We start from the raw sequence: 27,235 nt of genomic DNA on the forward strand, positions 1-27,235 counted from the left end.
GCTGGTTCATTATGTTGGGCCTCAATAGAGAGAAGCTTCTCCTAAAAATAAATTCTTAATAGAAGGCTAAAATCCCTTATTCCCAATTCCAAAAATCCAAAAGGCTCTGAAGTTGGATGGTTTTCATCAAGCTCATTTGGTGGCAAATCTGATCTAAATGGACAGATGTGAGGCTATTTATAGTATGTGAATATTTGAATATAGGTACGCATGTATTTGAATATGGGGTTCTGGCCCAGGTCCCACCTGGAGATGTTACTTAAGCTATGGTGTATGTACCACATGACTTTTCCAATATCTGGGAAGTTCTGGATTCTAAAAACATCTAGCCTTGCGGGTTTGTGGACCTGTGCCTTCCGTTCTGAGTGTCCATCTCCCATCTCCCACACTGGACCAGGAATTCCTTGAGGGCTCAGGTCACATCAATTCAGCTCTGGCTAAAAGGAATTGCTCAACAGATGTTTGCTCAACTGAATTGAAATGATGCAAAATTATCCATTCCCTATGGCCCGAGGATTTCCTGGTGTCTGGGAATTGCTCTCTCTTTCCCCAGGAGGGATGCCCTGCTCAAGACAAATGGAAACTGTTTATGAAGGGCCTCAGCTCTGAAACCTCGGGGACCCAGACTCGAGAGGCCCAGGCCATCTGCGTGAGGGCCCTGAGCAGTCTGTGGGAGGGACGGGAGGGGAGGGAGGTACACTTTACCTCTGCCTCCCAGGGAGCAGGGAAGAGAGGGAATGGGGAGACATCAGTGACATTGCCATGGCAACAAAGTTTCCCAGCCAGCGAGGCATTGGAAGACAAGGGGCAGAGAAGCTGCTGGAATAAACGACCCTGATGTGGTGTTGTAAGCGGGGAGGATTTCTTCCCCTCAAGATACCAGCTCCAGCCTGGATCCCAAGTCCTTCTCTGAGTCTTCGCAGGGAGAGGAAGGGTCTGGCTGTGATGCAGATAATATAGACAGGTTAACCATGGGCACCACTAGGCCCTCTAGGGCAGGGGTGGCCTCCTGGGCGGGGGGGCATGGTCCTCTTCACTTACAGCACAGCACTTCCGGGGAGCTACTCAGCGACTCCCCGAGCCCATGCAGGGAACGGGCCTGGCCATCGGGAGCTGACAATGAGGTGGACCAGAGGGGGCTGGGAGAACCCAGAGCGCTTCCCATCAAAACATGTCACGATGCTGAAGCCAAGTGGGGCGGAGGGCAAGGTGTCTCTCTGTGGGTCTGGTGGTGCTGCACACTCAGCACAAAGGGAAGCCCGGACTGTCCCAGCGCAAAGCAAACAACGGCCTCGATCCACCTGGAAGAACCACACCTGTGCGAGAGCCTGCAGGAGCGTGCCCCATCTCGACCCCCGCCCGAGAGCGCACAGTGGGCCAAATGGGAGGGCCTTGCTGGTCCCCGAGCCGAGGAGGGGGGCGCGTGAGGGCGAGAGTGCCAGGCTCTGCGTCGTCACGCCCCACGGTGGGGCTCTCCCTGGTCAGAGATCGCAGAACTGTCATTGGCTCCCCCTCACCCATGGCCTCAGCCTGGCCCCAAACCACCACGAGAGCAGCACCTACCGGGGGCATCCCGTGTGCCAGGCACCAGGGAGGAGTTACTCTACGAATTCCTCTTCTACTACTGCTGCAATGTAAAATGTATCAAGAGTTCACCCTATATCGGGCACAGCTCCAAGTCTTACAAGGGCATCATCTCATTTAATCCTCAAAAAACCAGGGTTCCTGGGTGGCTCAGTCGGTTAAGTACCTGCCTTCAGCTCAGGTTGTGATCCCAGGGTCCTGGGATCGAATCCCGCATTGGGCTCCCTGCTCCGCGGAAAGTCTGCTTCTCCCTCTGCCCCTCCCCATTGCTCGTGCTCGATCTCGATCTCTCTCTCTCTCTCTCTCTCTCTCTCTCATAAATAAATAAATAAATATCTTTAAAAAAAAAATCCTTAAGAAACCTCTTGAAGGGGAGCATGGCTGGCTCAGTCTGTTAAGCGTCTGCCTTCGGCTCAGGTCATGATTCCAGCGTCCTGGGGTCCTGGGATCGAGCCTGAGCCGCGGGGCTCCGTGCTCATCGGGGAGCCTGCTTCTGCTTCTGCTTCTGCTTCTCCTTCTCCCCCTGCTCATGCTCCCTCTCTCACTCTCTCAAATAAATAAAATCTTTAAAAAAATAACCTCTTGAAGTAAGAACTGTTATTATTCTCATTTTACAGATGAGGAATCTGAGGCACAGAAGATAAGCCCGAGGTGCTGGTAGAGCCAGGACTGGGATCCTGCTGTGTCCAACTCCAGAACCTGACCCCTATCCTACACTGCTCTCTAAGCCGGGCCCTCACCACTGCCCCACAGAAACTCTCTGCTCCAGCCACGCCCATCTGTCACTGAGCCCAAGGCACAGTTGCTTCCTGCCCTGAGCCCTTGCTCACGCTCCTATACGGTTTGCATGGGTGCCTGCTTCCCTTCTCTCTGCCCACCAAACATTCCGCGGTCCCGCCCAAAGGCCTTACCTGACTCCTGGCTACACCTCAGACCTATTTCCGACCGCCCTCTGCCCGTGTCTGAGCTACACGGCAGAACTACTGAACTTTACGTCACTCTTTGGATGTTTGGGTTTTAACCGCCTCCTGGAAAAGACTATGAGCCTCAGTTTCCCCATCTGATCCCCAACCATGAGGAGGTCAGACCAGATGATTTCTAAGCACTGCACCTCAATGCATTTCTGAGTCCATATTCTGCACACGTGACATGGGGAGTTCAGAGAGTGGGGAGCAAGGAATGTTTGTTGAATGACTCATCACTATATGTGTGACTTTCTCTGGTGGCTTCTCACTTTTTCCCCTTGTGCTGCCTTGGATTTGTTCTATTGAACTGATGGAGGGATGCTCGCCCTCTCTTACTAGAGGTGGCTCCCAATCACCAGAGGTCACTCCCATGGAGCCTGTGAGAAGCTCGGGGAGCTCGGGCAGGAGGAGCAAGCTCACAGCGGGAACACCACACGCCGGGCCCCTGTCCAAGCACACAGGGGCCACGTGGGGCCGATAACCCGCACGCCTTGGGGTTTCCAGGGGAAACAGTGTGGACAGCTGATAGCACGCTTGGGCTCACAGAGACAAACCACGGCAGAGGTGGGGGTTGACAGGGAGGCCCCTGCTTCTAGCTCTGCAGTAGATTAAACTTCGAACTGGCTCTGGCAGCAGCAGGTGCCTCCGGGTGTTTGGATGATAAGGGGGTGGGCACTCCGTTAAGCTCCAATTCGGCAGCCGCGGGAGACACGCTGATCTATGGAACAGAGAGGGGGCAAGGCCTGCGGGACCCTCCCTGCACAAGAAAGGCTGAGGTGGACATAAGATACAGACGCCGGGAAAGGAAAGGGCCAGGTGGGAGGGGGATGACCTCATGGGTCTTGTTTAGCCCTCTTATTTCAGATCGGTGGAGCTGCATGGAAGGAGTCAAACATCAAGAAGCCTGGGGCGATGATGAAGGGGCAGGGAGGGGAAGGGAACCCGACTTGGGTTTGAGGAAGCCCTACGGGTGACCCTTGCTTTACATAAACCCACTATATGAACATCTAGGTGAACCAGGCACAGCAGGAGGTGATTTTTGTACTTGTAACTTTCCAGTGTCCGGGGTTGTTATTAATGATACCCCCGGCTGGTACTTCCCACCTCCCAGCCTCATTCTGAATCATCAGATGAGGAGGTGGAACTCGGGACGCCGGCATCTTCAGTTTCTTTACACTTTGCAATCTTGGATTCTTGAAATAGTCATTGTTCCCCTCGACGGATACTCCCACCCCGAACATGATTCATGAAAGCGCAATTTGTACAGAGCTTTTAGAAACTCACCTACTGCTGCAAGTCGGTACTACTGTCCATTGTTGGAATGTTACCGCCCCAATTTAGAGCAGAGCCTCAGCTCCCCACAACCAAGAACATCACCGCTAGAGTCTCTTTCGCCCCCTGGGAGCAGAGTGTCTGGCCAGGGGTGACAGGTGTGAGGTTGGGGGCACTGTTCAGGGCTCCAGACTGACTCAGATAGCTTTAAGTTAATAATGCAAATTAGCCCTGGACCCCTAGCCTGGGGAAAACACAGCCCGTGATACTGAGCGGCAGCTGGCTTTGGGTGGCCCACGGCAACTTCCAAAGGCTCAACACTGTCAGAGGCATCAAGCCCAGAAAACTGGAAAGAGAAAGGCAATGTCCAGTTACGATGGATGCCCCGGGAGGTGTGCTGACATTAAGACGGGCCCCTTGGGAGGAGCTGGTAGATGGTGTTGCTGCGTAGGGATGGCTGAACTTTGAACAGAGGAGAGAGGCAGACGATGGTAAGAGGGGAAGGAAGCCTGCTCAGAGGAGGGGGTGGGAGCCCACAGCGAAGTCCACAGCAGCCGCTTCCTGAATGCCAGTTACACGCCCGAAGCTAGGCGCCGCACCGCCACCGTCCCGTGCTGTACTCCGCATGACCCCAGCAGGCGACATCACCATCACTCTCATTTTACCAACGCAGAAACTGTAGTGCAAAAGGGTCAGCATCCTGTCCACAGTCACATAGCTAGTAAACAGTAGAGCCAGGATTTAAAGCTGGCCAGTCTGATTCTAAAACCCATGTTCTTGCTCTTTATAACACAGAGGCCCCAAAGTAGGCTTCACAGAGCTATGGTCTCTCCTTGATCCAGGGACCCTGTCTCCCTCCTATCTCCTTCCCCCAACACTGTCACTGAAATCCAGTCCCTGTCTGGCTGTAGCCCACAGCACTAACCCACCACCCGTTCTCGCCCTTACTTTGGGAGGGAAATAGCTGGGCTGGAACCTTCCTATGAACTATCTGGGTGGTGTTTAAAATCCATTGTGGGGGAAGAGCTCTGGCTTCAGATGAAAGGCCTTTGGGGTAGAAAGATCCAGAAGCCCTGTTTCTAACAAATGCTAATCATGCCTCAAACACATTGAAATGTAAAAGCTGAACCAAGGGTTACTAGCTAATACAATACTTGGTGCCTAAAAGAAGGGCATGAAAAAGATGCCCCAAAGCTCTCTAACGTGGAACAAAAATATCAGTTTCTTTTATTCCCCTGATTCATCTGGCTTAATATTTTAGAAGTATTGACTTTAAGAAGCCAGGCTGCACGGGTCACGGGGAGAGGAAATTTACATGTGCTAATGATCTCCACCCACAATGCGCAATCTGTGCTCTCCCCTCCGCCAGGGAAGCCCTGAAGAACCAAAGGGAAGGCAGGAGGCGTTGGCTTTTGGAAGAATGCTCTAAAGCGCTATCTAAGAATCTGGATCCTTGCCAGAGACCTGTCCTCCTAGACAAGGAACCACTACAGACCGGACTAGGAGATTCACAAGACGTTGTCGCTGGTATTTCTGATTTCATTCGGAAGATGGCAGGGAAATTGGAATCTTACTTTCATCGGAATGTTACCGCCCCAACTTAGAGCAGAGCCTCAGCTCCCCACAACCAAGAACGTCACGTGCTAGAATTTCATCTCTCGGCCAGCGAGGATTTCTAGCTGCTCCTTGCTGAATCCCCCCTGCCTAGAACAGAATACAGCCGGCGCTCACTACATGTGTGTTGCCTGGCCGACTGAATAAGCAAGTGGTTATTTCAGGCACCTGTGTCTTCCTCCACTCCCCCATCGGGAGGAATCCGTGTCCACAGATCCCTCTGGTCTCGCCAGGCCTGTTCTGTAGGGCATGAACCCACCCTTGGTCCCTAAGCCTGGACGCTCTCTCCACGGGTAGTTATTACGTCCATCTGGCCAACACTTGTGACTGGTAAGATTGGCCACAGCAAGATGAGCTGGACCCATCAGATCCTCTACCTTGTAAATTCAAACCAAGAGACGCTGAGCGAAGCTGTCACTGATGTACACACTGAGGAGAGAGTGTGAGCCACCTGACGGCAGGGACTGTGTCTACCTTGTTCTCTGCACAGTTCCCAAAGCATGCTATTCTGTATCACGCCTGAAAGAGACTAAATGCTCAATAAAAGTTGCCTGAATAGAGAAAGAGTAAATTGGGCCTGTGTGGCCCCCCTATGGGACAGGTGCATGATGAATGAGCCAGGGAAATCGATAAGCCAGGGAGGGAAGAGCACAGCTTCGATGCTCTAAGAGCCTTAAAGGCAACAGAGACAGAGCTGCTGTCTTCCTCCCTTCCTGCTCTCTCTGGATCCTTAGGACACCCCAACTACTGCACTTGGGCCAGTGGGATGTGTCTCTTCTCTCACACTGCTAATGGCCCAGATTGGAGCACTGCTGAGCCCCCCCTCCCCCAGAAGACCAGCTGTCTCAATATATACCTGAGCAAGTTGTTCTTTTGTTTTTGTCTGTTTTTGCCACTGAGTATAACCAAAGGTTGAAATGGGTGACAAAGGGAGGAGATGAGGCGAAGTCTTAGGGAAGAGACATTATCGCCTCTCCGGGCTGAGGGGCTCCTCTCCTCTCCTTCCCTCTGCACGGGGGTTATTCATCACCAGCTCGGCTCCGAGCCACCGGCCCACTGACTGGGAAGCTCAGCCTGGAAAGTTGTCAAGGTGACACCAGCAACACACCAGAGAGTTCCAGGGAGGTCGTCGTGGCCTGGGCGTGGCCCTGCAGGGTGAGCTCATGACTGCAGGGTTCAGGAGCGGCTCAGCCCTTGACTCGCTCTCTGGATGGGCAAGGTGCTCATCGTCGCTGAGCCTCAGCTTCTCTTGTAAAGTGGGGACAAGGACACTTACCTCTCGTGTTGGTAGAATTAAAAGCCGTGCCCAGCACATGGTAGGGGCTCCATACACGGGACCCGAGTGCCCTATTGTGTATGTCTGTAAAGCACCGCAACTCACAGAGGATTTTGCTATATTTTATGTCCTTTAAATCCCACAACAACCTACAAGATTTGCAAAGTACTGCCTAGCATTCCCATTTTGCAGATGAAGAAACTGAGTTTAAACGGGGTACGTAATTTGTCCAAGGTCACCCACAGAGCGGTCAGACTCCATCCCGAGTCCCACAACACTGCCCTCAGCATAAACAAGCAAGATAGGCGATCAGATGTGCATTGACTAAGCAACCCCCGGGCTGGCTATCTCTCTCTTTTCTTAATCACATACAAGGTTTCATTCAGGGGTTTGTGTACAGTATGTCCAGGAGATGAATGAATCCATACATGAAGGAATGAATGAGTTCAGGAATGAATGAATGAAAGAGTATCCTGTCTTAATTCTACTCCATACATACTTGGCAACAAAACCTGGGGATCTCCTCCAGACTGAGCCCTACGGGGCCTGCTGGTGCATGTTTCTCTCCCTCTCTGGGGACTATCTAACCACAGGCCTGGTGATGGTGCAGCTCACACTATCAGCCCCTCCTGCCAGCAAGGAAAGCAGAGGGCAGACCTGCTCATTCTACGTACTGGTTTCTGCAGTCTCGTACTCGCTGTCTCTGAGAAGCTCAAAGATGTCCACTTCGACCTTGGCCTTGCCCAGCCTCTCAGGAGCGCGGTTGATGCGGTTCTTGGCCAGGGTGATGGAGAGCCGCTCCCCTCTGCTGCACTCCATGGGGTCATCCAAGATAGCAGCTGTGGGCAGGCAACCACACGGAGACAGTTGGTACCCTCTCCCGTTACCCTCCTCTTTCTCCAGTCTCCCCCCCTCTGCCACCTTTCTCTGCCAGGCAGCTCCCCACCTCCCCCGCCCCTGCCATCCTTGGAACTAGTCCCAAAGCAAGTTCTCTATGTGCTGAGGGTCTTGGTTCGTAGCCAAGTGCGGCCGTGAATTCTAATGTGCAAATCCACCTCAGGAACCCTGTAATGTCACGACAGGCCACCGGGGTCTATGTGTAGGAGGCCCCGAGGCCCAGACATGGTGAAAAGCTTAGAGGTACACCAACACACATGTGCCAAGGAAGGGACGCAGTGGCCGCCTTTGACAATGGTATTCTGGGTATCTGCAGAAATCTCCCTGAGACAAGAGAGGGTGAGAGGAGACCGGGCATGAGAGGGAGAGCCGTGGCAGATACTGCTGAACACCTGCTCTCCAGGCTCAGACGCTGACGCATCATGTCAGCCCGTGAGCCAGGCAGTTTCTCTGAACTTCTTTTCCTCACTGAACAGGAAGAGTAGGAAGACAACCTCAGGGGCTTGGTGTGAGGATTCAGTAAGATAATGTATGTAAGTGACACATCACACGAATTGAATCGGCGTGCCTTAATATGAATGGTTGCAGTGGTATAGTTCCAAGAGCTGCCCAACTTCCAGAAGCAGCATTCAGGGTAAGTGTTCTGGTAGCCCAGCTCCACCCTGTATCAGCTCTGAGACCTCGGTTTCCTCACTTGTAAAATGGGGAGAGAGCCCACTCCTTGGGCCATTGTGAAGATTACCTGAATAGTCTGTGTGAGGTGCTTAGCACAGTACCTGAAACACTCAACAAATCTAGCTCTGGGTACCATTCACTCTCTTGGTAGAGGAAGTTACAAGACTGAAAATCTCTACCAAAAACTCGTATATATGTGCTCACAGCCCCATTATTCATAATGGCTCAAAAGTGGAAAAAATCCAAATGCCCATCAACTGATGAGTGAATAAGCCAAATGTGGTACATCCATACAATGGAATAGTATTCAACAATTAAAAAAACCGAAGTACTCACACAGGCCACAACATGGATGAACCTTGAAAACACGATGCTAAGCGGAAGAAGCCAGACACTAAATACTGCATACAGGCTGATTCCATTTATAAGAAATTTCCAGAACAGGTAAATCCACAGAGACAGAAAGTAGATGAGTGGTTGCCTAGTGGCGGTAATGGAAAAGCTGGAACGAACGAGGGGTGACTGCTAATGCATACACAGTGTTTCTTTTGTGGGTGTTGAAAAATGTTCTAAAATTGATTATGGTGATTGATGCGCAACTGTGAATATACTAAAAACCACCATGTTGTATACTTTAAGTGGGTGAATTGTGTGATACATGAATTATATTTTAATAAAGCTCTTACAGAAAAAGAAAAGAAGAAATATCAAGCTTATTTTTCAGAGGTTGAAGGCTCGGAAAAGCGACACGGGGAATCGAGCCGAATAGGTTTCACCGACATGTGGCCCTTGAATCTCTGCAGTGGGCGCGGACAGAAGAGACCCAGGTCCCACGCTGTCTTTTCTGTACATTGCTCCCATACCTACTGGGACCCATTTTCCAAACCGAAAACCGGGACACAGAATATGACAAAGACTTTTTTTTCCTGATTTGTGGATGTGTTTATATGCATTGCCTTGCTGAACAAGAAAAATGAGCCATGCCCAATAAAAGTTACACTGGGCAACAGAGGCACATCCCAAGACCCAGCCGCTAAAGTGGGTTTCTGCGAATTAGGTATCAAAGTCCTCACACACCTGGTGGGATCACCACTGGCAAGAGTGGCCAAAGGGCTATAAATGTGTGATTGAAGAGCCTGAGGACACCCAAAATACCTACCCAGGTGACCTCAGGAAAGCAAGACCAGGATGGGAATGCTACTCAGGAAGCAGAAACCTAAACGATTGTACTGTGCTGTCCCAGGAGGAAGAGTCTGGGAAGAGAAAGGAAGAAGGGCAGCCTATAGAAGTGATTCTCAGATGATGTTCCTTGGAGGGCCCTGGGCTCCATTAGGAAGCAGAGGGAGAGGCCGCTTGGGGGTCTCTGGCCCCTGCCAGCTCCAACCAGCACACCTCCACACCCATCAGGTTTGGATACTGGGGTTCTACAGAAGACTTGATATGGGGGAAAAAATGTTTCACTGTTAAAAATATAATAGAAATCATTAGTCCAGCCCTACAGCATAGAAAAGAGACATCTGAAACTTTAGGAACTGGCACGGCCATCACGCACAAATCATGAGAAAGAGGCACGGGATCCCTGGCACATGGGTTTTATGTGAGCAGGCACACATTTATTCAGTGACATTAGTGTAAATGCTTAGCGGACATGATCTCACTTAATCTCTGCAATGACCCTGTGAGGTAAGTGTGTTCTTTCTGTTATCCTCACTTGGAGATGAGAAAACGGTCAGAGAGGTGAAGGGACCTGCTCACATTCACAGGGCTGGCGAGGGGGAGAGGCGGAAGGTGACCCAGAGCAGCCTCATGCAGACTCTGTACCCAGAACTAAGGCTCATTTTCCTTCTAGTAAATCTTGTCTTCGTTGGGATTTGCTGCTGAGAAGGGGGTGTCATAGACTGGATGGCTTATACAGCAAACATTTAGTTCTCCCAGTTCTGGAGGTGGGGGGGACCTGAGATCAGGGTGCTAGCAGAGTTGGGTTCTACGAGGGGCCTGCTTCCTGGTTTGCAGACACCTGCCTTCTCACATGGTCCTCAAAGGGTGGAGAGAAAGGGACAACATTCTCTGGATAAGGGCACTCATCCTATAGTGGAGGCCCCACCACCCTCATGACCTCATCTAAAGGGAACGCTTCCCCAAGGTCCCGCCTCCTAATACCATCCTATTGGGGGGGGGGTAGGATTTCAACACGTGAATTTTAGGAGGACACAGTTCCATCCATAGCAGGGGGGGCACATGAGCTTCGCAGCCACTGTAAAGAAAGAAAGTCTCACCAAGGCAAATCAACTCTGAAACACTAACAGGCAGGACCCTGGACCTCTGGACATTCCCCTAGCTAATGCTCCCAACCCCCATGAGATTTCTAGACGAGGGGGCATTTTTCTCTTTGGACCATATGACTTTTAAATATTAGGAAATCACTTGCAATAAAATAAGTAATAAAATAATCTCTCAGAAAACGCCCACGTCCCCCGTAAATCTAGAAAGGAACTCAGCTCTCTCGGGGTGTGGGGGGTTACTTCAGGAATGTTTTGATAAGGTTGTTCAGGCTATAGACATGGACTTGCCTCTGTCCCATCAGTAGACAATCAGGGCACTAATCACACCTAAACCACAGGAGGTAACACACATCTGATAGTCTGTTTCAGGGTTGTGTGCTCTCTTCTTGAACAGTACACATTCAGGACACGTGCCATGGACTGAATATGTCTCCCCCCCACCCCCGCATTCACATGTTGAAACCTTAACCCCCAATGTGACTACATTTAGAGACAGCGCCTTGAAGAGGAAATTAAAGTGACATGAAGTCATAAGAGTAAGGCCTTGATCGGATAGGGTGATTGCCCTTCTAAGAGACACCGGAGAGGGCTCTCTCTCTCCTGCTAGGTGAGGACACAGAGAGAAGGCAAGCCAGGAAGCAGGCTTTTCTCACCAGAAACTGACTCTGCTGGCACCTTGATCTTGGGCTTCCAGCGTCCAGAACTGGGAGAAATAAATGTCTGTTGTCGATGCGGTGTCTTGTGATGGCAGCCCGAGCCGACAGAAATAACGTGCCAACACATACCCAGATGTACAGGACACCAGCCAGCCATGGGACACCACATAATCAACTCACAGAGCATCACTGGACATACTCTGAGACAGAGGGGGCGTGACCAGGTGGGGAGTAGGGAATGTGGGGATTTTCTATGAAGGGGCCTAGGAGGTCCCCTGAGTACCTCCTCCTTCTCTGCCTCCCCCACAGTGTCCAAAGAAGGGCTCTGCACTCCACCCAACCTCTGTGCTCTGGGTACTTTTCATTAGGTTTTGGGTTTTAGACAATGATTAACTCCTGTCTGGGAACAGCCTCAGCTGGGTGGTTGGTTGGCATCAAACATACTGGGATCAGAATAATCAGCATGATAACAGGAACCCAGATTCTGGGGCTGGACACAAAGGATGAGGGACCAGCTCAGGCCCCGCTAGGACACCAGAAGACCATGTTCCCAGTTTGGCAGTCCCCAGCGAGGGGCCCCGTGGGTGGAGAGCAGTGTGCTCAGGACTGAGTGTGCAGCTGAGGCTCCTGGCCCCTTGCTCTGTCCCCCAGGCCGGCGATCAAGCTTGGGCCAGGATGCTCAGAGCTCCAAGCTGCTGCCTAACGAGGAGCAATATCATCTGGCACGTCCTCCATCCCCGGGACTGCTCTGCAGAGAAGTCAGCTAGTAGGCATGGTAAGGCTGGGAGGTCTAGGGCTACAGCGAGGACAAGGCTGAGATGGGGACATGCAATCAGGGAGCAGGGTCTTCCCCAGTGTTTCCAGCCGTGGAGACTCTGTGCACAGTGACCCTTACACCGCATGTACTCAACAGGCCTCTCTCGCGCCCGGGGAGCTGGTGAACCCTAACATTGACATTGGGCTTTTCTCCCCACAGGCCAACAGCTTTACCTCTGCCCAGTTCTCTCTAAGGCTCGTGCCAAGGAAAGGGCGGCCTCTTGACTCTGGGCCCACCTCTACCCCAAGGTCTTCTCTCCATGTTCTGGGCCCAGGCCTATGTCTACCCTGGACGCTGGGGCTGGCAGGCCTGGCTCTGCCCACTCTAATCCTTTCTGGCACACCCCGTGAGTGTGGCCCCAATTATCACTCACCTGCTCAAAATCCTCAGCCTTCCCCATTATCCTAGGATTGGTCCCATTTGAGTGTCTAGGATGGAACCAGGCCCTCTGCAGTCTGGCTTCCAAATGCCCTTCTAGCTGCAGCACCCCCTTCCATCCCCACAGCGACAACACCCCCATGTTAGGACCAGGGCTGGCTGACCTTCCCGCCTCCATGCCTCTGCCGATACCAGCCCTGTCCCTTGTTCCCCCTTTCCTTAAGGACTCTCCTTCTTCCCCTCAGACCCACCTCTTCCAAGAAGTCCTCCCTGACTCCTTAGATTTCCCGAGAGACCACTCACTGCCCTGGAGGGGTGCTTACCCTTACATCTCTCTCTAAAACTTCCCTCAGCTAGCTGCAACCTGAAAAGCTCAGCGTGATCTCTCCTTCCTTGGAAACTCCCAGGTTCCCCATCCCACTTTAATTCCCTCTTCCTTAAAACTCCCACAGAAATTTCTCTGTACCTTTCATTAGACACTAATCACTTTTGACTTTTTTATTATGCCTATCTGCTTATCCGTCTTTTCTCCCCGAGGCAGCCGGCTCCTTGAGGCTGAAGGCTGTGGCTGATTCATCTCTGTACTTGCACAATTCCAGACGTGCGTGCAGTAGGCCCTTAATGAATGGTTATTGAGTGAAAGAATAATGTGACATGGTGCAGAAGTATTAGCTATTGCTCAGGCCGAGGGTGGTCTCCCCGAACCAGTGCTGCAGGGTGCAGGGTGGGTGTGGGGGCCTCCCGGGCACCTGGCGGCTGGCGCTTCTACTCTCTGCTGTAAGCTGGAGTAACCTGTGTCAGCTGGAACAGGGCTTGCCCTCAACAGCCCAGAAGTGACCCCTCAGGTTGGAAAATCAGCCTCCCTTAATCCTTCGGGTCTTCCAGAATCTCCCTCCTGAAGATTTCCAAGCACTTTGATAACTCTTACCTCCTAAGGGGGGGGTAGGGGGGATAAAGAGGTTTTACAGGAGAGTCTTACAGGCAGTCTTGACATAGCTCTGCCTTCAGCTGTGTGGCCCAGCCGGTCAGAGCCCTGTCCTAACCGGAAGAGATGCTTGGAGCCTCCAGGGAGCCAGTCAGCTTTGCTCCCAGCCCCAGCGTCACCATTCACCTGGGACCAGCTGTCCCAGCTCACCTCTGAGCTCTCATGTTCCTTTTCGTACCCCTGACCCCTGTGGGTCCCGGTCATCCGCCTGCTGGAGGAAGCCACGCCAGTGTGCAGACCACTCCACCCCAAACCCACAGGCTTCCTCCTCACCTGGGGGGCAACACAGGACCATCCTCTGCCCTTGGCCTCACCTGGCCAGCTCCCACTCACGTTGCAGACTCTATCTGTTTGCTGGGGCTGCCATCACAAAGTAGGGCAGACGAGGGGTGCTTAAACAACAGAAATTTATTTTCTAGGAGTCGGAGATCAAGGTGTGGGCAGGGTCGGTTTCTTCTGAGGCCTCCCTCCTCCGCTCGTCTCCCTGTGTCCTCACACGGTCTTCCCTCTGTGCGCAGCTATATCCTAATCTCCTCTTCTTATGAGGACACTTGTCATACTGGATTAGGGCCTATCCTAACGACTTCATTTTAATTTAATTATCTCTTCAAAGACACTATGTCCGAATGCAGTCTCATTCTGAGGTGCTGGGAGTTAGGACTTTAACATATGAATGGGGGGGGAATTGGACACAAGTCAGCCCATAACCTGGATTTTCACCTCTAGCTGTTACCCAGCTCCCACCCCCTCTCTCTGTCCACAGAGAGATTGATCGGAGGCCACTTGCAGGGAACTGCCTACACTTTGTGCCCCCATCTCTTTAAAAAAAAAAAAATGTATGTATGTATGTATGTATGTATGTATGTATGTATGTATGTATCTCTACACCCAACACGGGGCTTGAACTCATGACTCCAGAATCAAGAGTCACATGTGCCCCTTTCCAACGGGCTCAGATCATGAGGATTCCAGTTCTAGGAGAGCCCCACCACACTTCCCTTCTCCCCTGACCTTCCATCTCTCCCCCAGACCAGCTCATTCCCCTTCGCTAGAACGTGCTCAGGGGCCCTCCACGGACCACACGGACCATATATGGCCCTCTGGCTCTCCCTTCCATCTTACCTTCAATCCAAACCAGACTTCTCAAGTGACTGATTGCTCAACATTTTGCTGACCTCACGTCATGTCAGATCCCCTTCGACCACTGTAATCTGCCTTCCATTCCCACCAGCCCACTCAGGCTATACGTGCAGTCACCAGCAACAGCCGTTGCTGCGAAGTCAGGGGGCACTTTGATTCTTTGTCTGATTCTATCACTAGCTGGCATTATTATTCGCCGTCTGCCAGGGACCGTTTGAAGAACATCGCATGTGTTCTTTCATTTAGCCTTCACCCAACCCTACAACATACTGCCCCATTTTACAGGTGAGAAAACCGAGAAAGGGGCAGGGTGAGCAACTTGTCCGAGATCACACAGCTCTTAATGGCAGCCTGGGTTCGGAGCCCGTGAGCTGCCAGACCGCTCGGTTAAGCTGCCTCCTGGTTTCCTCTGAACCTGAGTCCTGAGTGTTTGGGGTCCTGAGTCCTGAGTCTTTTGCCTGAGACCCTCAACTTCCGAGGCTTCCATGACACGAAGCCCCTGGGGTTTTCCTCCCATTTCTCTGACCATAGTGTCAAGGTCCACTGTCTCCTGCTGAGCCTTCAATTCTGGTGAGCTCCCAGGGTCTGTGCAGAGCCCTCCTCTTGACTCACTCCCACAGGCTTCCTCAGTGATCTCGACACTTTACCTACGCCCACCTGCCTGATGACATCTCCATGTAAATGTCTGATGAGCATCTCAAATTTATTAAGACCCAAAGCAAAAGCACCCTCTTCCCTCTTACGTTCTTCCTGAGTTTAGCTTATGACAGCACCAGCCACCCAGGCATCGTGGCCTCACCTCTATCCCTCACCTCCAATGGCTCTGGCTTTGCCCCTCGCTATTTCCCAGATCTGTCCCCTTCTCTCCAGCTCAACACCATGGTCCAAGTTCAGTCCTTTCCTCTCGACTACTCAATTGCAACCTCTTGCCTCTCACCCGGTTTTCCCTTTCAACTACCACCTGGCAATCCTCAGTCATGCCCACACGCAGCTGCCAGTCACCGCAAGGTGCAAACCCCTGCTTTTAGCTTTCGGTATCAAAATAAACAGAATTCCTTGGTGTGGCACACGAGACTTGGCTCTCTCTCTCAAACCTTCTGTTCTGCTTCTCCGCTCATCCCTCTCTACTTTCTAGAAATAGCGACCTACCATAGCGCCGCCTAAACCCACACGTGTGTGTGTGCATGCACACACATGCTGTTGTGTCCCTGTGCACTTTTACCCATGCTCCTCCTTCTGCGTTCCCACCTTTGCTCACTGGCCACTCTCATTCAGAATGAGTCCTCAACTCAGACATCCCCTCCTTCCGGAAGCTTTCTCTGAATACAGAAGTTGATCGAGGGCTGCAAGTATGTATAGCCATAGAATCCCACGCATACTCTATTTCAAATGATCAGTTTCATCTTTAACTTCCCCTCTTTAATCTTTTCTATCCCCAATCCCTGGCACCCTGCCTGACAACAGGAGGCACTCTGTAAATGTTTGAGCCAAATTTGTCTTGGCTTTTGAGGGATGTTATGCCAACTTCTATTCCTTCCTGCAAAATTACTACTCTGACCCATACATATATGGCCAGCTGATTTTGACAAAAGCACAGTTAAAAAAAATGGTATTTTCAACAAATTGCACTGGAACAGTTGGATATCCATACGTTTAAAAAAAAAGAATTTTCCAACCCCGTCTTGTGCATACATAAAAATTAACACAAAACAGATCGTAGACCTAAGTGCAAAACTTAACATTATAAAACTTCTAGAAGAAAATCTTTGGGGCTTTTATAGTTAGAAAAGATTTCTTAGACATGACACTAAGAAAATAAAAAATTGACAAAGTGGACTTTATCAAAATTTAAAATATCTGCTCTTCAAAAGACACCATGAAAAGACAAGCCACAGGCTGGGAGAAAATATTATACAAAGAGCATATATGTGATGAAGATATATCCAGAATATACAAAGAACTCTCAAAACTCGATAATAAGAAATCAAACAATCCAATTTTTAAAGATTTTTTAAAGTAATCTCTACACCCAACATAGGGCTTGAACTCACAACCCCGAAATCAAGAGCCACATGCTCCAATGACTGAGCCACACAGGCACCCCCCCACACAAACCAATTTTTTTTTAAATGTGCCAAAGATCTGAATACACACTTCACCAAAAAAGTTACATAGGTGGCAAATAAACATGTGAAAATATGCTCCATATCACTAGTCATTGGGGAAATACAAATTAAAACCACAACGAGATCTCACCCTTAATCTACTAGTATGGCTAAAATTAAAAAGCTCGACCACACCGAGCTGGTGAGGATCTGGAAGAACTAGAACTTTCATACACTATTGGTGGGAACATCAAATGGCATAACCACTTGGAAAACAGTTTGGTCATTTCTTAAGAAGTTAAACCTCCCCCTACCATATGACTCAGCCATTCTACTCTTATCCAAAAGAAAGGAAAGCAGAGGTCTACACAGAAACTCATACATAAATGTTCATAGCAACTCGCTCTGTGATAGAGATTGGAAACAACCACCCATAAGGGAATGAATAAACAAGCTGTGGTATATCCATACAACACAATACTACCCAGTGATAAAATGGAATTTAAAAAGTAGACAAAAAGACTATGACTTTATGATTCCATGTATATACACTTCTAGAAAATACATGTCTGTAGTGACAGGAAGAAGATCGGTGGTTGCCAGGGGAGGGGTGAGAACAGGAAGGAGCAGAAATGAAGAATTAGAGTGGCCCCAAGAAACTTTTCTTGGGTGATGGAAAATTTCATCATCTTGATGGTGGTGATGGTGTAATGGGTGTATGCATGGCAAAACTTATCAAACTGGATACTTCAAAATATAGGCAGTTTATTACACGTAAATGATACCTCAATTTTTTAGAAAATGCTCTGATGAGAAAAAAGATTCTTCTGGCTCTTTCTTACCTTCTCCTACCCTCTCTCCTCACCCATGGCCAGTGAGACATCTTAAACTCTGTGATCTATACCTACTGCCTCCAATTCCACTGCATCTTCTCCATCCTCAGCCTCCACCATCTCTGAATTCACTAAGGTTCTCCTTCCTTACAAATATTTCTGTGGTTTTTTAGGATTTTGAGGCTCTGAATCACATGTGACTGGAGGTTTTTTCTGGGTTATCATGTGTTAACATCCCTGATATGACACTGGTCTGATTTTCATTCTGATCACATTTTTCCAAGCCCCTTCGAGCTCCAACTCCTTCCCCTTTTATAACCCTAGTTGGCAGTGTTCCCTAAACCTCACACTCTGGATTCAGTCCTCAGTCCACGTTTTCTTCATTGTATACTTTCTCCCCTGAAGTATACATTCTCAACTATCAGCTCTATGTAGGTAATTCCAAAACCTGAAGAATTCATTCTCAACCATCAGCTCTATGTAGATAATTCCAAAACCTCTATCTCCAGCCCTACTTCCCCATCCACACATCAGACTCTTATTTCTGGTTGCTAAAGGGAAATGTCCCCTTGGAGGTCTTTCCAAACTCCATGTCCCAAATGTAACCATTATCTTTTCATAGAACGGGGGGCTCTTTCTGCCTTCCCAGTTTTCATTAATGGTCTGTCTCCCACACGCGATCCATGGCAGAGTGGTCCTGCACTCTCCCCAGCCCTTCCGCCACTCCACCTGCTCAGTCACTGAGGACCACCAAGGGATGCGCCCCCATCCTCTGCTCTCTTTCTGCTCCCACTGCCACCCCCACCCCCGCCTCTCTCCTGCAATACCCCTCACCTGTTTCCCTCCTCCAGGCTCTCCTGTGCAAACCCAGCTTCTCCATGGTGCAGATTCACCTGCCTGGCACCCACACCCTCCACAATCTGGCACCACACACCTTTCTAGGCTCATATTCTACCAAATTCTTTGACCACTTAGCTACATCAAGGTAGCCCTTGCTGAACACTGAGTAGAGCCTGTCACTTTGCGCTCTCTTTTTTCAAGGTGGTCTCTTCTTCCTGGAAAGCATTCAGCTTTGCTTTACCCATATCCAAATCCTGTCTAAATTATGCGCCATTCTTAAGTTCACTCCTGCCTTGACCCAGGCATGTGCCAGACGACTCCAGCCCACACTGATTCTGCCCTCTTCGAATCCTCCAAAGCGCTCACAGTCTGTGCCACTCATTTAGCACTTAATCTTGGGCTTTGTAACGGATACAGGCAATGCATTCATCCACTTAATCATTCCTTTATTTATTAATTCATCAAATACCTATTAAAACTTCTATTTTAACCAAGGCACTTTGTACATAGAGAAGGATAAGATGTATCTCTGCTTTCAAAGTGTCCAGAGAATATGGCCATGAAATCAAATAGCCACAACCCAATATGGTTAAGTGATATGATCAAACCCCATTATGATCCATCTATAAGCCATCCAGTTGCCCACAGTGCTGGGAAATCCCAGAAAACTATGAGTGTATCTTTGGCTCTCAAGGACATTTCTGGGGAGGGGTGGAGACAATAAGTGGTTTAAGAGAGAAAATCACAGAGTTCCCAGGAAGCACAGACTCTTCTGGATAGCGGAGAGAAGTTGTTGGGAAGGCCTCATGCATTTATCTATCGCACACAGGTGTCCAGTGCCTACCGCTTCCCGGGTACCGCACCAGGCTTCACAGAAGAGACAACCTGGAAGCAGGCCCATGAGCTTCCCAGGGAAGCAGGGAACCGAAGTGCGTTCCAGCGTGCAGAGCCTCTGAAAGCATGACTGCTTCAGCAGGTGTCAGGGGCCCAAGCACCTGGCAGGAGAAGCTGGGACAGGGGGACAGAAGCCTGAACAGGAAGGACCCTTGTGTGTCATGCCCCGGAACTGGAACGGTAACAACAGGAGGACCTTCGGCAGATGGTGACATCATCAGATTTGCATTTTAGGGCCATCACTCATGGCACTGAAGATAGACTGGAGCGGCAACCGAAATATGAGCTGGGAAGGTGAGTCTGGGGTGATGTTAAGAGCCTGGGAAAAAGAGATGAGGCAGGTACTGAGGGGCAGAATGATGAGGATCAAGGGGATGGGGCAGATCTGAGCACAATTCACGAGGTGCAATGAGCAGGGTGGCTGGCTGTGGAGGGTAGGAGGAGATGTGAAGGGCTTCTGGCTTGACTATTTAGATGGTGACATCACTGACTAGCATTGAGAGCACAGAGGTGTTAAGATGAAGGTTGTTCTGTTCTGTTTCTGGAGAAGGACCCAGATGATGACTCTGGGGTCGTATTTGTTAAGTTTGGGGCACGCTCTTTGGCAGCAGTCACTGGCCTGGCTCCCCAGAGAACCATCCGGGCTCAAGACACAGGCCTGGGGGACCGCAGGGCCAGGGTGGTGATGACAGTTTGGATCTGGCACAGAGAGAGAGAGGAGGGATGAGGCTCAGGCCCTGCGGACTCAACATCTGCGGAGCGTGTAGAGAAAGAGAAGCTGATGCAAGAGGCCAAGACACAGCAGTGAGGCTGGATGAAAGTCAAATAAAGTAAGAACTGAGAATTTTCTATGAGATTTGGCAACAAGGAGGTCACCGGAGACCCTGGTGAGCAGATCCAGCTGCTCAAGAAGGGGCGAAGAAGGTGAATGAGTCAAGTAGCTTGTCTTCAATGGAAAGAGTGTGATTAGGGCAGTAGATGGGGTGAATCACATTGCCCAAGGAAGGGTTTTTAAACTCACCGGAAAGGGGCTCAGAAGAAGGAGCCAGAGGGGAGGGAGAAGCTGATAATGTCAGAAGCAAGGGGTCACTTTCTGAAGCGAGTGCTGCAAAAAAGCCAGTAGAGAAAGAGCCTGGGGCACAGGGTGTAGGTTCACGTGGGCTGAGAGAAGACAAGGTAAGAGAAGGGAGAAGTCACGCAGAGACGGCTCGCTGGCCCCCAGGGCCTTTCTCCCTTTCTTCCTTTTAATCATAAACCACCCTAAGTATCACCTGCATGCATGGCTGCCCAACTACACACCACACTTCCCAGCCTCCTCTGCAGCTGGGGGAGGCCAGGAGCTGAAGTGGGACAGTGAGTTTGAGTGGAAACAACCATGACACTTCCAGTCCATCCCCCTGCCCTGGACTCTCCTTCCCTTTTTTTGCTGACTGTAAATATAGCTGCTGCTGACAACAGGAATGTATGGGAACTCTACAGATGAGGACAACACTGCTTCCTGCCCCCACACCCCTGGCCACCCTGGGCCATGGCCGACCTGCAGACTCACACCCGAGAGAAATACCCTTCTATCTTTGAAATACGGCATGTGAATTCAGCTCGCTTTGCTCCTGAGCCAGCCCACGCTCCAGCCCAGCGCCGTCCAACAGAAACACAATGCAAGCCATGCTTGTAATTTCACATGTTCTAGCAGCCACATTTAAAACAAGTAAAAAAAAAAGAAGCAGGTGAAATTATGAAATTAATTTAAATAATGTATTTTATTTAACCCAAATTTCCAAATATGACCATTTCTACCATATAAAATCATTGAGAACTTTTGTGTTGTTTTCATACTAAAACTTCAAAATCCAGTGTGTATTTGGTACTTAACAGTACATCTGAGGGGCGCCTGGGTGTTTCAGTGGGTTGAGCTTGTCTGACTCTTGATTTCGGCTCAGGTCATGATCTCAGGGTCGTGAAATTGAGCCCCACGAGGGGCTCCGCACTCAGTGCAGAGTCTGTTTGGGATTCTCTCTCTCTCTCTCTCTCTGTCCCTCCCCCCCCCACCTGCATGAGCGCATGCTCTCTAAAATAAATAAATAAATAAATAAACAAATAAATAAAATCTTTAAAAACAAAAACCGTCCATCTGAATTCAGATGAGCCGTATTTCTAGTGCTCAGTAGCTAGTGGCTACCATACCGGACAGGGCCAGTCTAATACTGATCAATACAGCTGTAAATAAATATTTGGGGGAAGGGGGAGTTGAGAGGGACTGAGTTCGACAGCTTCTATTGTCTCTGAAGAGAGGCAAGATCATCACCTCCTGAGCAAGAGTGGCAACGATGGTGTAGGTGGTTTCAGGCGAAAGCTGAGAACAGGTGCTCCGACATGTAACCGTGTTTCTGTTTGGGTGCGGATGGAATGAAGAGAAGTTGGTGTGGTTTTTTTTTTTTTTTTTTTTTGCAAGCAGCCTCAGGACACAGATAAAAGCAAGGCAGGTAGATGTCTGTACTATCAAGGGTGGGAGTCACTGAGTGGGCAGGATGAGGGGACACAGGAGTTGAAGGCATGACCAGGAAAGGGGGCGAAACCCAGCAAAAGTTGTCCAAATGAATAGACCCCGCAGGGCTGAGAGGCGATGGAGAACTGGGGAGTACATGGATATGTGGATGTGGCAAGAGCTTTCGTAGTGGGAGCAAGACGGTGAAAGTGGGGAGCATAGGATACTGTTTGCAGACCATGGGATTTTGAAATTCCAGGTTTCAGAGGAAGAAGAGCATCCAGTGTTGCCACAATCCTGAGTGTGGGTTAGAAAGTGACATGGAGAGGAGAAGGCCACTGGAGATGGAGGTTAAGTATCCTCAAGGCAATGTCACGAGACAACGGACCCAAGGGCGCTGGGGACGATCAAGCGAGAGCAAAGGTAGAGATGAGAGAGGCGGTGAGCCAGGAAGCACAGCCCTACCTAAGAACTTGCAAGTGCCAGGTGAGTGGAGACTTGTCCTGGGGAACAAGGCAGGACAGGCAGGAAGGGGAGCAGGAAAATCCAGCGACCCCCCCCCCCCCCCCGCCCCGTGAGCAGTTGCTTCTGGAGATGGGTAAAAGGAAAGCACTCCATCCGACAGATGTGGGTTCTCCCCAGAATGGGGCTCCATGGCAAGCTGAAAAGGGCCTACAGGGAGGTCTGGAGAGGGAGTACAAGCTGGGGAGAAAGCACAGAGCAGCAAGGGGGACGTGATCCCAGGGAAGGTGGGCGACGGGGCCAGTGCACGAGAAGGGGGGACAGAGTGCTGTTTCCTGGTGCTACGAGACAGCTCTCTGAATGCTGAGCACCTTGAGGGCGGAAGCCACATCTCATTACCCCCTGTGCCCCCCACACAACTCAGCACAGACGCGGGCAAACGCTACGCACGACGCGTGCCTCCCAGACTTGTTAGAAGCACCGATCGTGATGTGTGTTGACTGTTGAGACTTTCACAACATGGTTCACCTTTAGCTCCATCCCTTCATCCTTCATCCTCCCACAGTTAACCAAAGGACATGATCCCTGGAAAAAATTTATGAACAAAGTCCCTGGCGTGACCAGCAATTACATCTGCATTTAGTGCCTTATTAATACAGCCGCTCTGTAAGGTCTCTGCACACCCCATTGATATTCCCAGGTAACCCAGAGCTGGCTTCCTTCTCTGGGTTGTGCCACCTCCCTCTAGGTTTTCTCTGGGGGAAGGACGGTCCCCATGTGTTCTCATGGTCACAGAGGGAGCCACCAGCTTTGTCCTTGGCAGCTCCCCTGGCCAGCTTGGGTGGGACCAGATGCACGACTGTGGCCAGGCAGTGCCCGGCATCCCCACACTCAAGGCTCACTGCACACAGAGCCAGGCAGGGGAGAGAAACAGTGGGTCCTGGCGCTGCCCCTTTGTCTTCTCTAATGGCTGCCGGAGACAGCCTTCTGGCCGAGTTACGGGCTGGAGCAGAGTGAAGGCAGAGGCTCGGGGAGTGATGGGGGCTGCCGGGAGCCTTGATGGGTCGAGCACGTCCAAGGATGCCAGGGAGTCTGCCTCACACCCAGAGGACACTGAGCCCAGGTCGGCTTCACCATCTGGGGGAATTCAATTCGATGAGCACAGACTGAACACCTATCTGACACCAGGTTCTAGTGGGGTAGACACCGCTAGGAACACAGGACGTGGAGACATAACGCGACTCTAACCCCTGCTCTCAAACACTCAGGGACGAGTTGGGGAGATGGTGATAGGGGTGGGGAGTGAGGCAGAAAGCACAAGCAGTGTGCCAGATGGACTCTGAAAGGTGAGCTCAGTGGGGAAGCGGACAGGTGCCATCCCCAGAATCCCCCCACCTCTGGGTCACCAGCACTGTGTGTGGTCTGCTGACCCACCTGTCCGTCTCCATCTGGTCACGTCATCATTCCCTCAGACCCCCTCCCTGAGTTTGTGGAGAGACCCTAGACCATCATAGCACTGAGGGGTTCTTAGTGCCCCATTTTCCCCACAGCTGTGAATAAAGGAGGACCGTGCCCGCTACAGTTTACAATGCGGGACCTTATCACCTCCGATCGGAAATGACAATTAGAATGGGAGCTAGAAGTTTGACATGTTTGGATGATGCTAATGTCCCTCCACTCAAAGAAAGAGGCAAGCAAGCAATAATGACCGATTAGAACAGGTTTGAGTTCTTTGCAAGAATATGGCAGAAAAATCCACAGGGCCATTACTTTGATTGCTTCCACCTTGGAGTTATCTCTTTTCCCAGGAGATCAAAGCACAAGTAATAGATCTTATTCATTGTCATCACCTCCCTGGGAGTGAGACCAGGACAGGGAACATTTATCCAGGAGGACACTGGGGCTTAGAGAGTAAGCTAGGGCCCCGCAATGGGAGAAGAACAGACTAGTCATTTGCTCATTCATTCAAAAAATGCATTCAGATAACATCATCTTCTTTCTCTTGCCCTTTCCCTAACGTGGGAAGAGAGGAGCTTCATATCAACAAAATGTGTCAAACTTCTAACTCACATTGTAATTACTATTTCTGATTGGGGAGGACAGTCCCTGTTCTCTGTGCTGGAAAGCAAAGTTCCCATGGAGCCTACATCTAGAATGTAGGTAAGGAACTCTGTCTCACTCCCCATCAGCCTCCCTGAGGCCAGCACCTCCCACATAGTCTACAGAGGTCTCAAACACCCTCTATGGCATCTCACCAAAACAAATACCTCTCAGGTCTATCCTCCTTCAAACACCCATTATATGCACCCTGGTTTTCCATGAGGCTAATTTAGGTTTCAGCAGGTGTCCATGGGCACCTCAGGGTGTCCCTGGGGAATTGTATACGCAGTACTTTGTGGAGGGAGAGCAAGGAGGAGTGATGTGGCCCCTTTGGGGAATAGCAACAGCCCTAGAACCTAGAACCCAGAAGAGCAGCCCAAGACATCGAGGGGCGCACTCCGACAGGAGGCATCTGCCCAAGGTTCCACATCGCAACTCCGCACACCAGGTCTCAGTCTCAGCAACCTCCCACTAACTGGCTGAGTTTCCTAAAGACAGGTCGTTGGCTGAAAGAGTTGCTTAGTGGCTGTCATCAGAATATTCAAAATGCACAGAGGGACAAGGGAAAAGGGAAAAGAAATAGCACTAACTAACCTGCAGGAGATAAAAAGCAGCCCCATTCAGATGCCATATGCCACAGAAGTAAAAAGCAAGTAAATTTAATTTAGTATAGACTGTGCAATTACCTGCTTTAAAAATTAAGGACTGAGACCATAAACCCACTAAACTTCAAATCTTCATAATGGGCAGTTAACTAAGAGAGAGAAGAGAGAGAGGGAGCAGAAAGAGAAAGGAAGAAAAAGGCAAGAGGACAGAGGAAGGGTGAGGGAAGAAGGAAGAAAGAGAAAGGGAAAGGGGAAGAAGGAAAAAACGAGGATTGGCAAGAGCACGAGACAGGTGCCAAATGAAACAGGACAAAAGCATGGCACACAACATTCCCAGAGGAATTTTCTGTGCTTGGGGTCTTCTGATTTTGTTGCAAAAAAGATTGAAAGTCACAATGGTAGGCACAGATGGTGACAAAATCTTACCCTGCCGAATAGAAATATTCATTTTTTTTTCTTTCCATTCCTGCATCCAGCAGCCTAGTTTAGAGCTGTGTTTCTCAGACTCAGCACTACTGATATGTGGAGCCGGAGGGTTCTTTGCTGGGGGGGGGGGGGGGGGGCTGTCCTAAAGGGTCACAGTAAATTGGAGGTCACTATGACTAGATTCCAGGAGCACCTTCCCCAGGTGTGACACCCCCAAATGCCTCCAGATACTGTAGGTGCTGATGCTCAGTGGCTGGAGTGTAGTGAATGACGGGAAGGATGGAAGGAGGTGAGGTGAAGAGGGGGACAGACGGGATCATATTGCCTTGTGGGCCATAATGAGAAGTTTAATTTTATTCTGGCTGCAATGGGCAGTCACCAGAGGGTTATAAGCAGAGCCTGAACTCCCTGACCCAGCTCTACGCTGCATAAACTAACCTCTAACCCACACCCAGCTTCATCGGCTTCTACTCCTCTGAACAAACTTGAGCTTGCATCAGAAGTCCCTGGAGGGGTATGAAAACAAAGACCACCAGAAGTCCCTGGAGGGGTATGAAAACAAAGACCGCCAGGTCCCACTCCCAGGGTTTCTGATTCAGCATCTGTGTGGGAAGCACCCAAGCATCTTCATTTCTAACAACGTACCAGGAGCTAACACTGCTAATCCAGGAACCACACTCGGAACAAACACGACTCCTTCCAAGATATGTCTCCGATCATGCTATTTTCCTTTGGAGGCTATCCACGACTCCATCCCTCCTCTGAAATCTCTATGTACTGAAAACCCAGTTGTCCTCAAGGTCTGGCTCAAAAACTCACTCCCACACATACCTTCAGTGGTCACCCCAGGCAAACGGACCCCTCCCCACTGCCCAACCATCACACGAATTTTGTTCAGACTCATGTGAGAGTCTCAGTTCCCTTCCAAACCATGACCTCTACCAGGGAGGGATCTCACCTTAATAAATCTGTTTAAAAATCCCTTTCTGTTTTCTGTTTTGAAGGAGGTAAGCGACAATGAAATCAAGTGCTTATATGAACCACTAATATTGTGAATCCCTTTCACCTCACACCCATTAGGATGGTTATTATCAAGAAGAAAAATTTAAAAAAAAACAAAACAAAAAACCAAACCTAGAAAATAAGAAGTGTTGGTGAGGATATGGAGAATTGGAACCCTTGTGCCCTGTTGGTGGGAATGAAAATGGTGCAGCTAGAGTGAAAAACAGTATGATGGTTCCTCAAAAAATTATAAACACAATTACCGTATGATCCAGCAATTCCATCTCTTACCCAAAAGAGTCTGATGTATATGGGTATATATCAAAGAGATATTTGTATGCCCATATTTATAGTAGCATCATTCATAATAGCCAAAACATGGAAGCAATCAAAGGGTCCATCGACAGACGGCTGGATAAACAGAATGTGGTGTACATATATATACTGGAATATTACTCATCCTTAAAAAAGGAGGGAAATTCCGACACTTGCTACAGTATGGATGAGCCCTAAGCACATTATGCTAAATGAAAGAAACCAGACACAGAAAGATAAATACTGTATGATTCTATCTATATGAGATACCTAAGAGCGTTCCACTTCATAAAGACAGAAAGTAGAAAGGTGGCTGCCAGGGCCTAGAGGTTGCAGGGAATGGGGAATGATTGCTCAATAGGTAGAAAGTTTTGCAAGATGAAAAGAGTTCCAGAGATTGGATGGTGGTAATGGTTATAAAACAGTACGAATGGGGGCACCTGGATGGCTCAGTTGGTTAAGCATCCAAGTCTTTGTTTCAGCTCAGGTTGAGCTCAGGGTCCTGGGATGGAGCCCTGCGTTGGGCTCCATGCTTAGCAGCGAGTCTGTTAGAGGATTCTCTCTCTCCCTCTCCCTCTGCCCCTCCCCCCCCCACTCTCCCTCTCGCTCTCTCAAATAAATAAATCT

General features: G+C 49.9%; 1 protein-coding gene across 7 annotated transcripts in view; it reads right to left on the bottom strand.

The window, feature by feature from the left end:
• The window catches only part of GRIK4 (glutamate ionotropic receptor kainate type subunit 4), a 416,727-nt gene that overhangs the window by 168,683 nt on the left and 220,809 nt on the right, over positions 1-27,235 (bottom strand). For 5 of the 7 annotated variants that reach the window (XM_078058852.1, XM_078058851.1, XM_036115473.2 and 2 more), the window contains exon 4: positions 7,386-7,550. The exons of the other annotated variants lie outside the window; for them this stretch is intronic. In XM_078058852.1, the coding sequence (XP_077914978.1) occupies positions 7,386-7,550 (165 nt within the window). The remainder of the gene's footprint in view (positions 1-7,385; positions 7,551-27,235) is intronic. 7 annotated transcript variants of the gene reach the window in all.

Source organism: Halichoerus grypus, chromosome 11 (assembly GCF_964656455.1).
Source record: "Halichoerus grypus chromosome 11, mHalGry1.hap1.1, whole genome shotgun sequence".
NCBI classification, from domain to species: Eukaryota; Metazoa; Chordata; class Mammalia; order Carnivora; family Phocidae; genus Halichoerus; species Halichoerus grypus.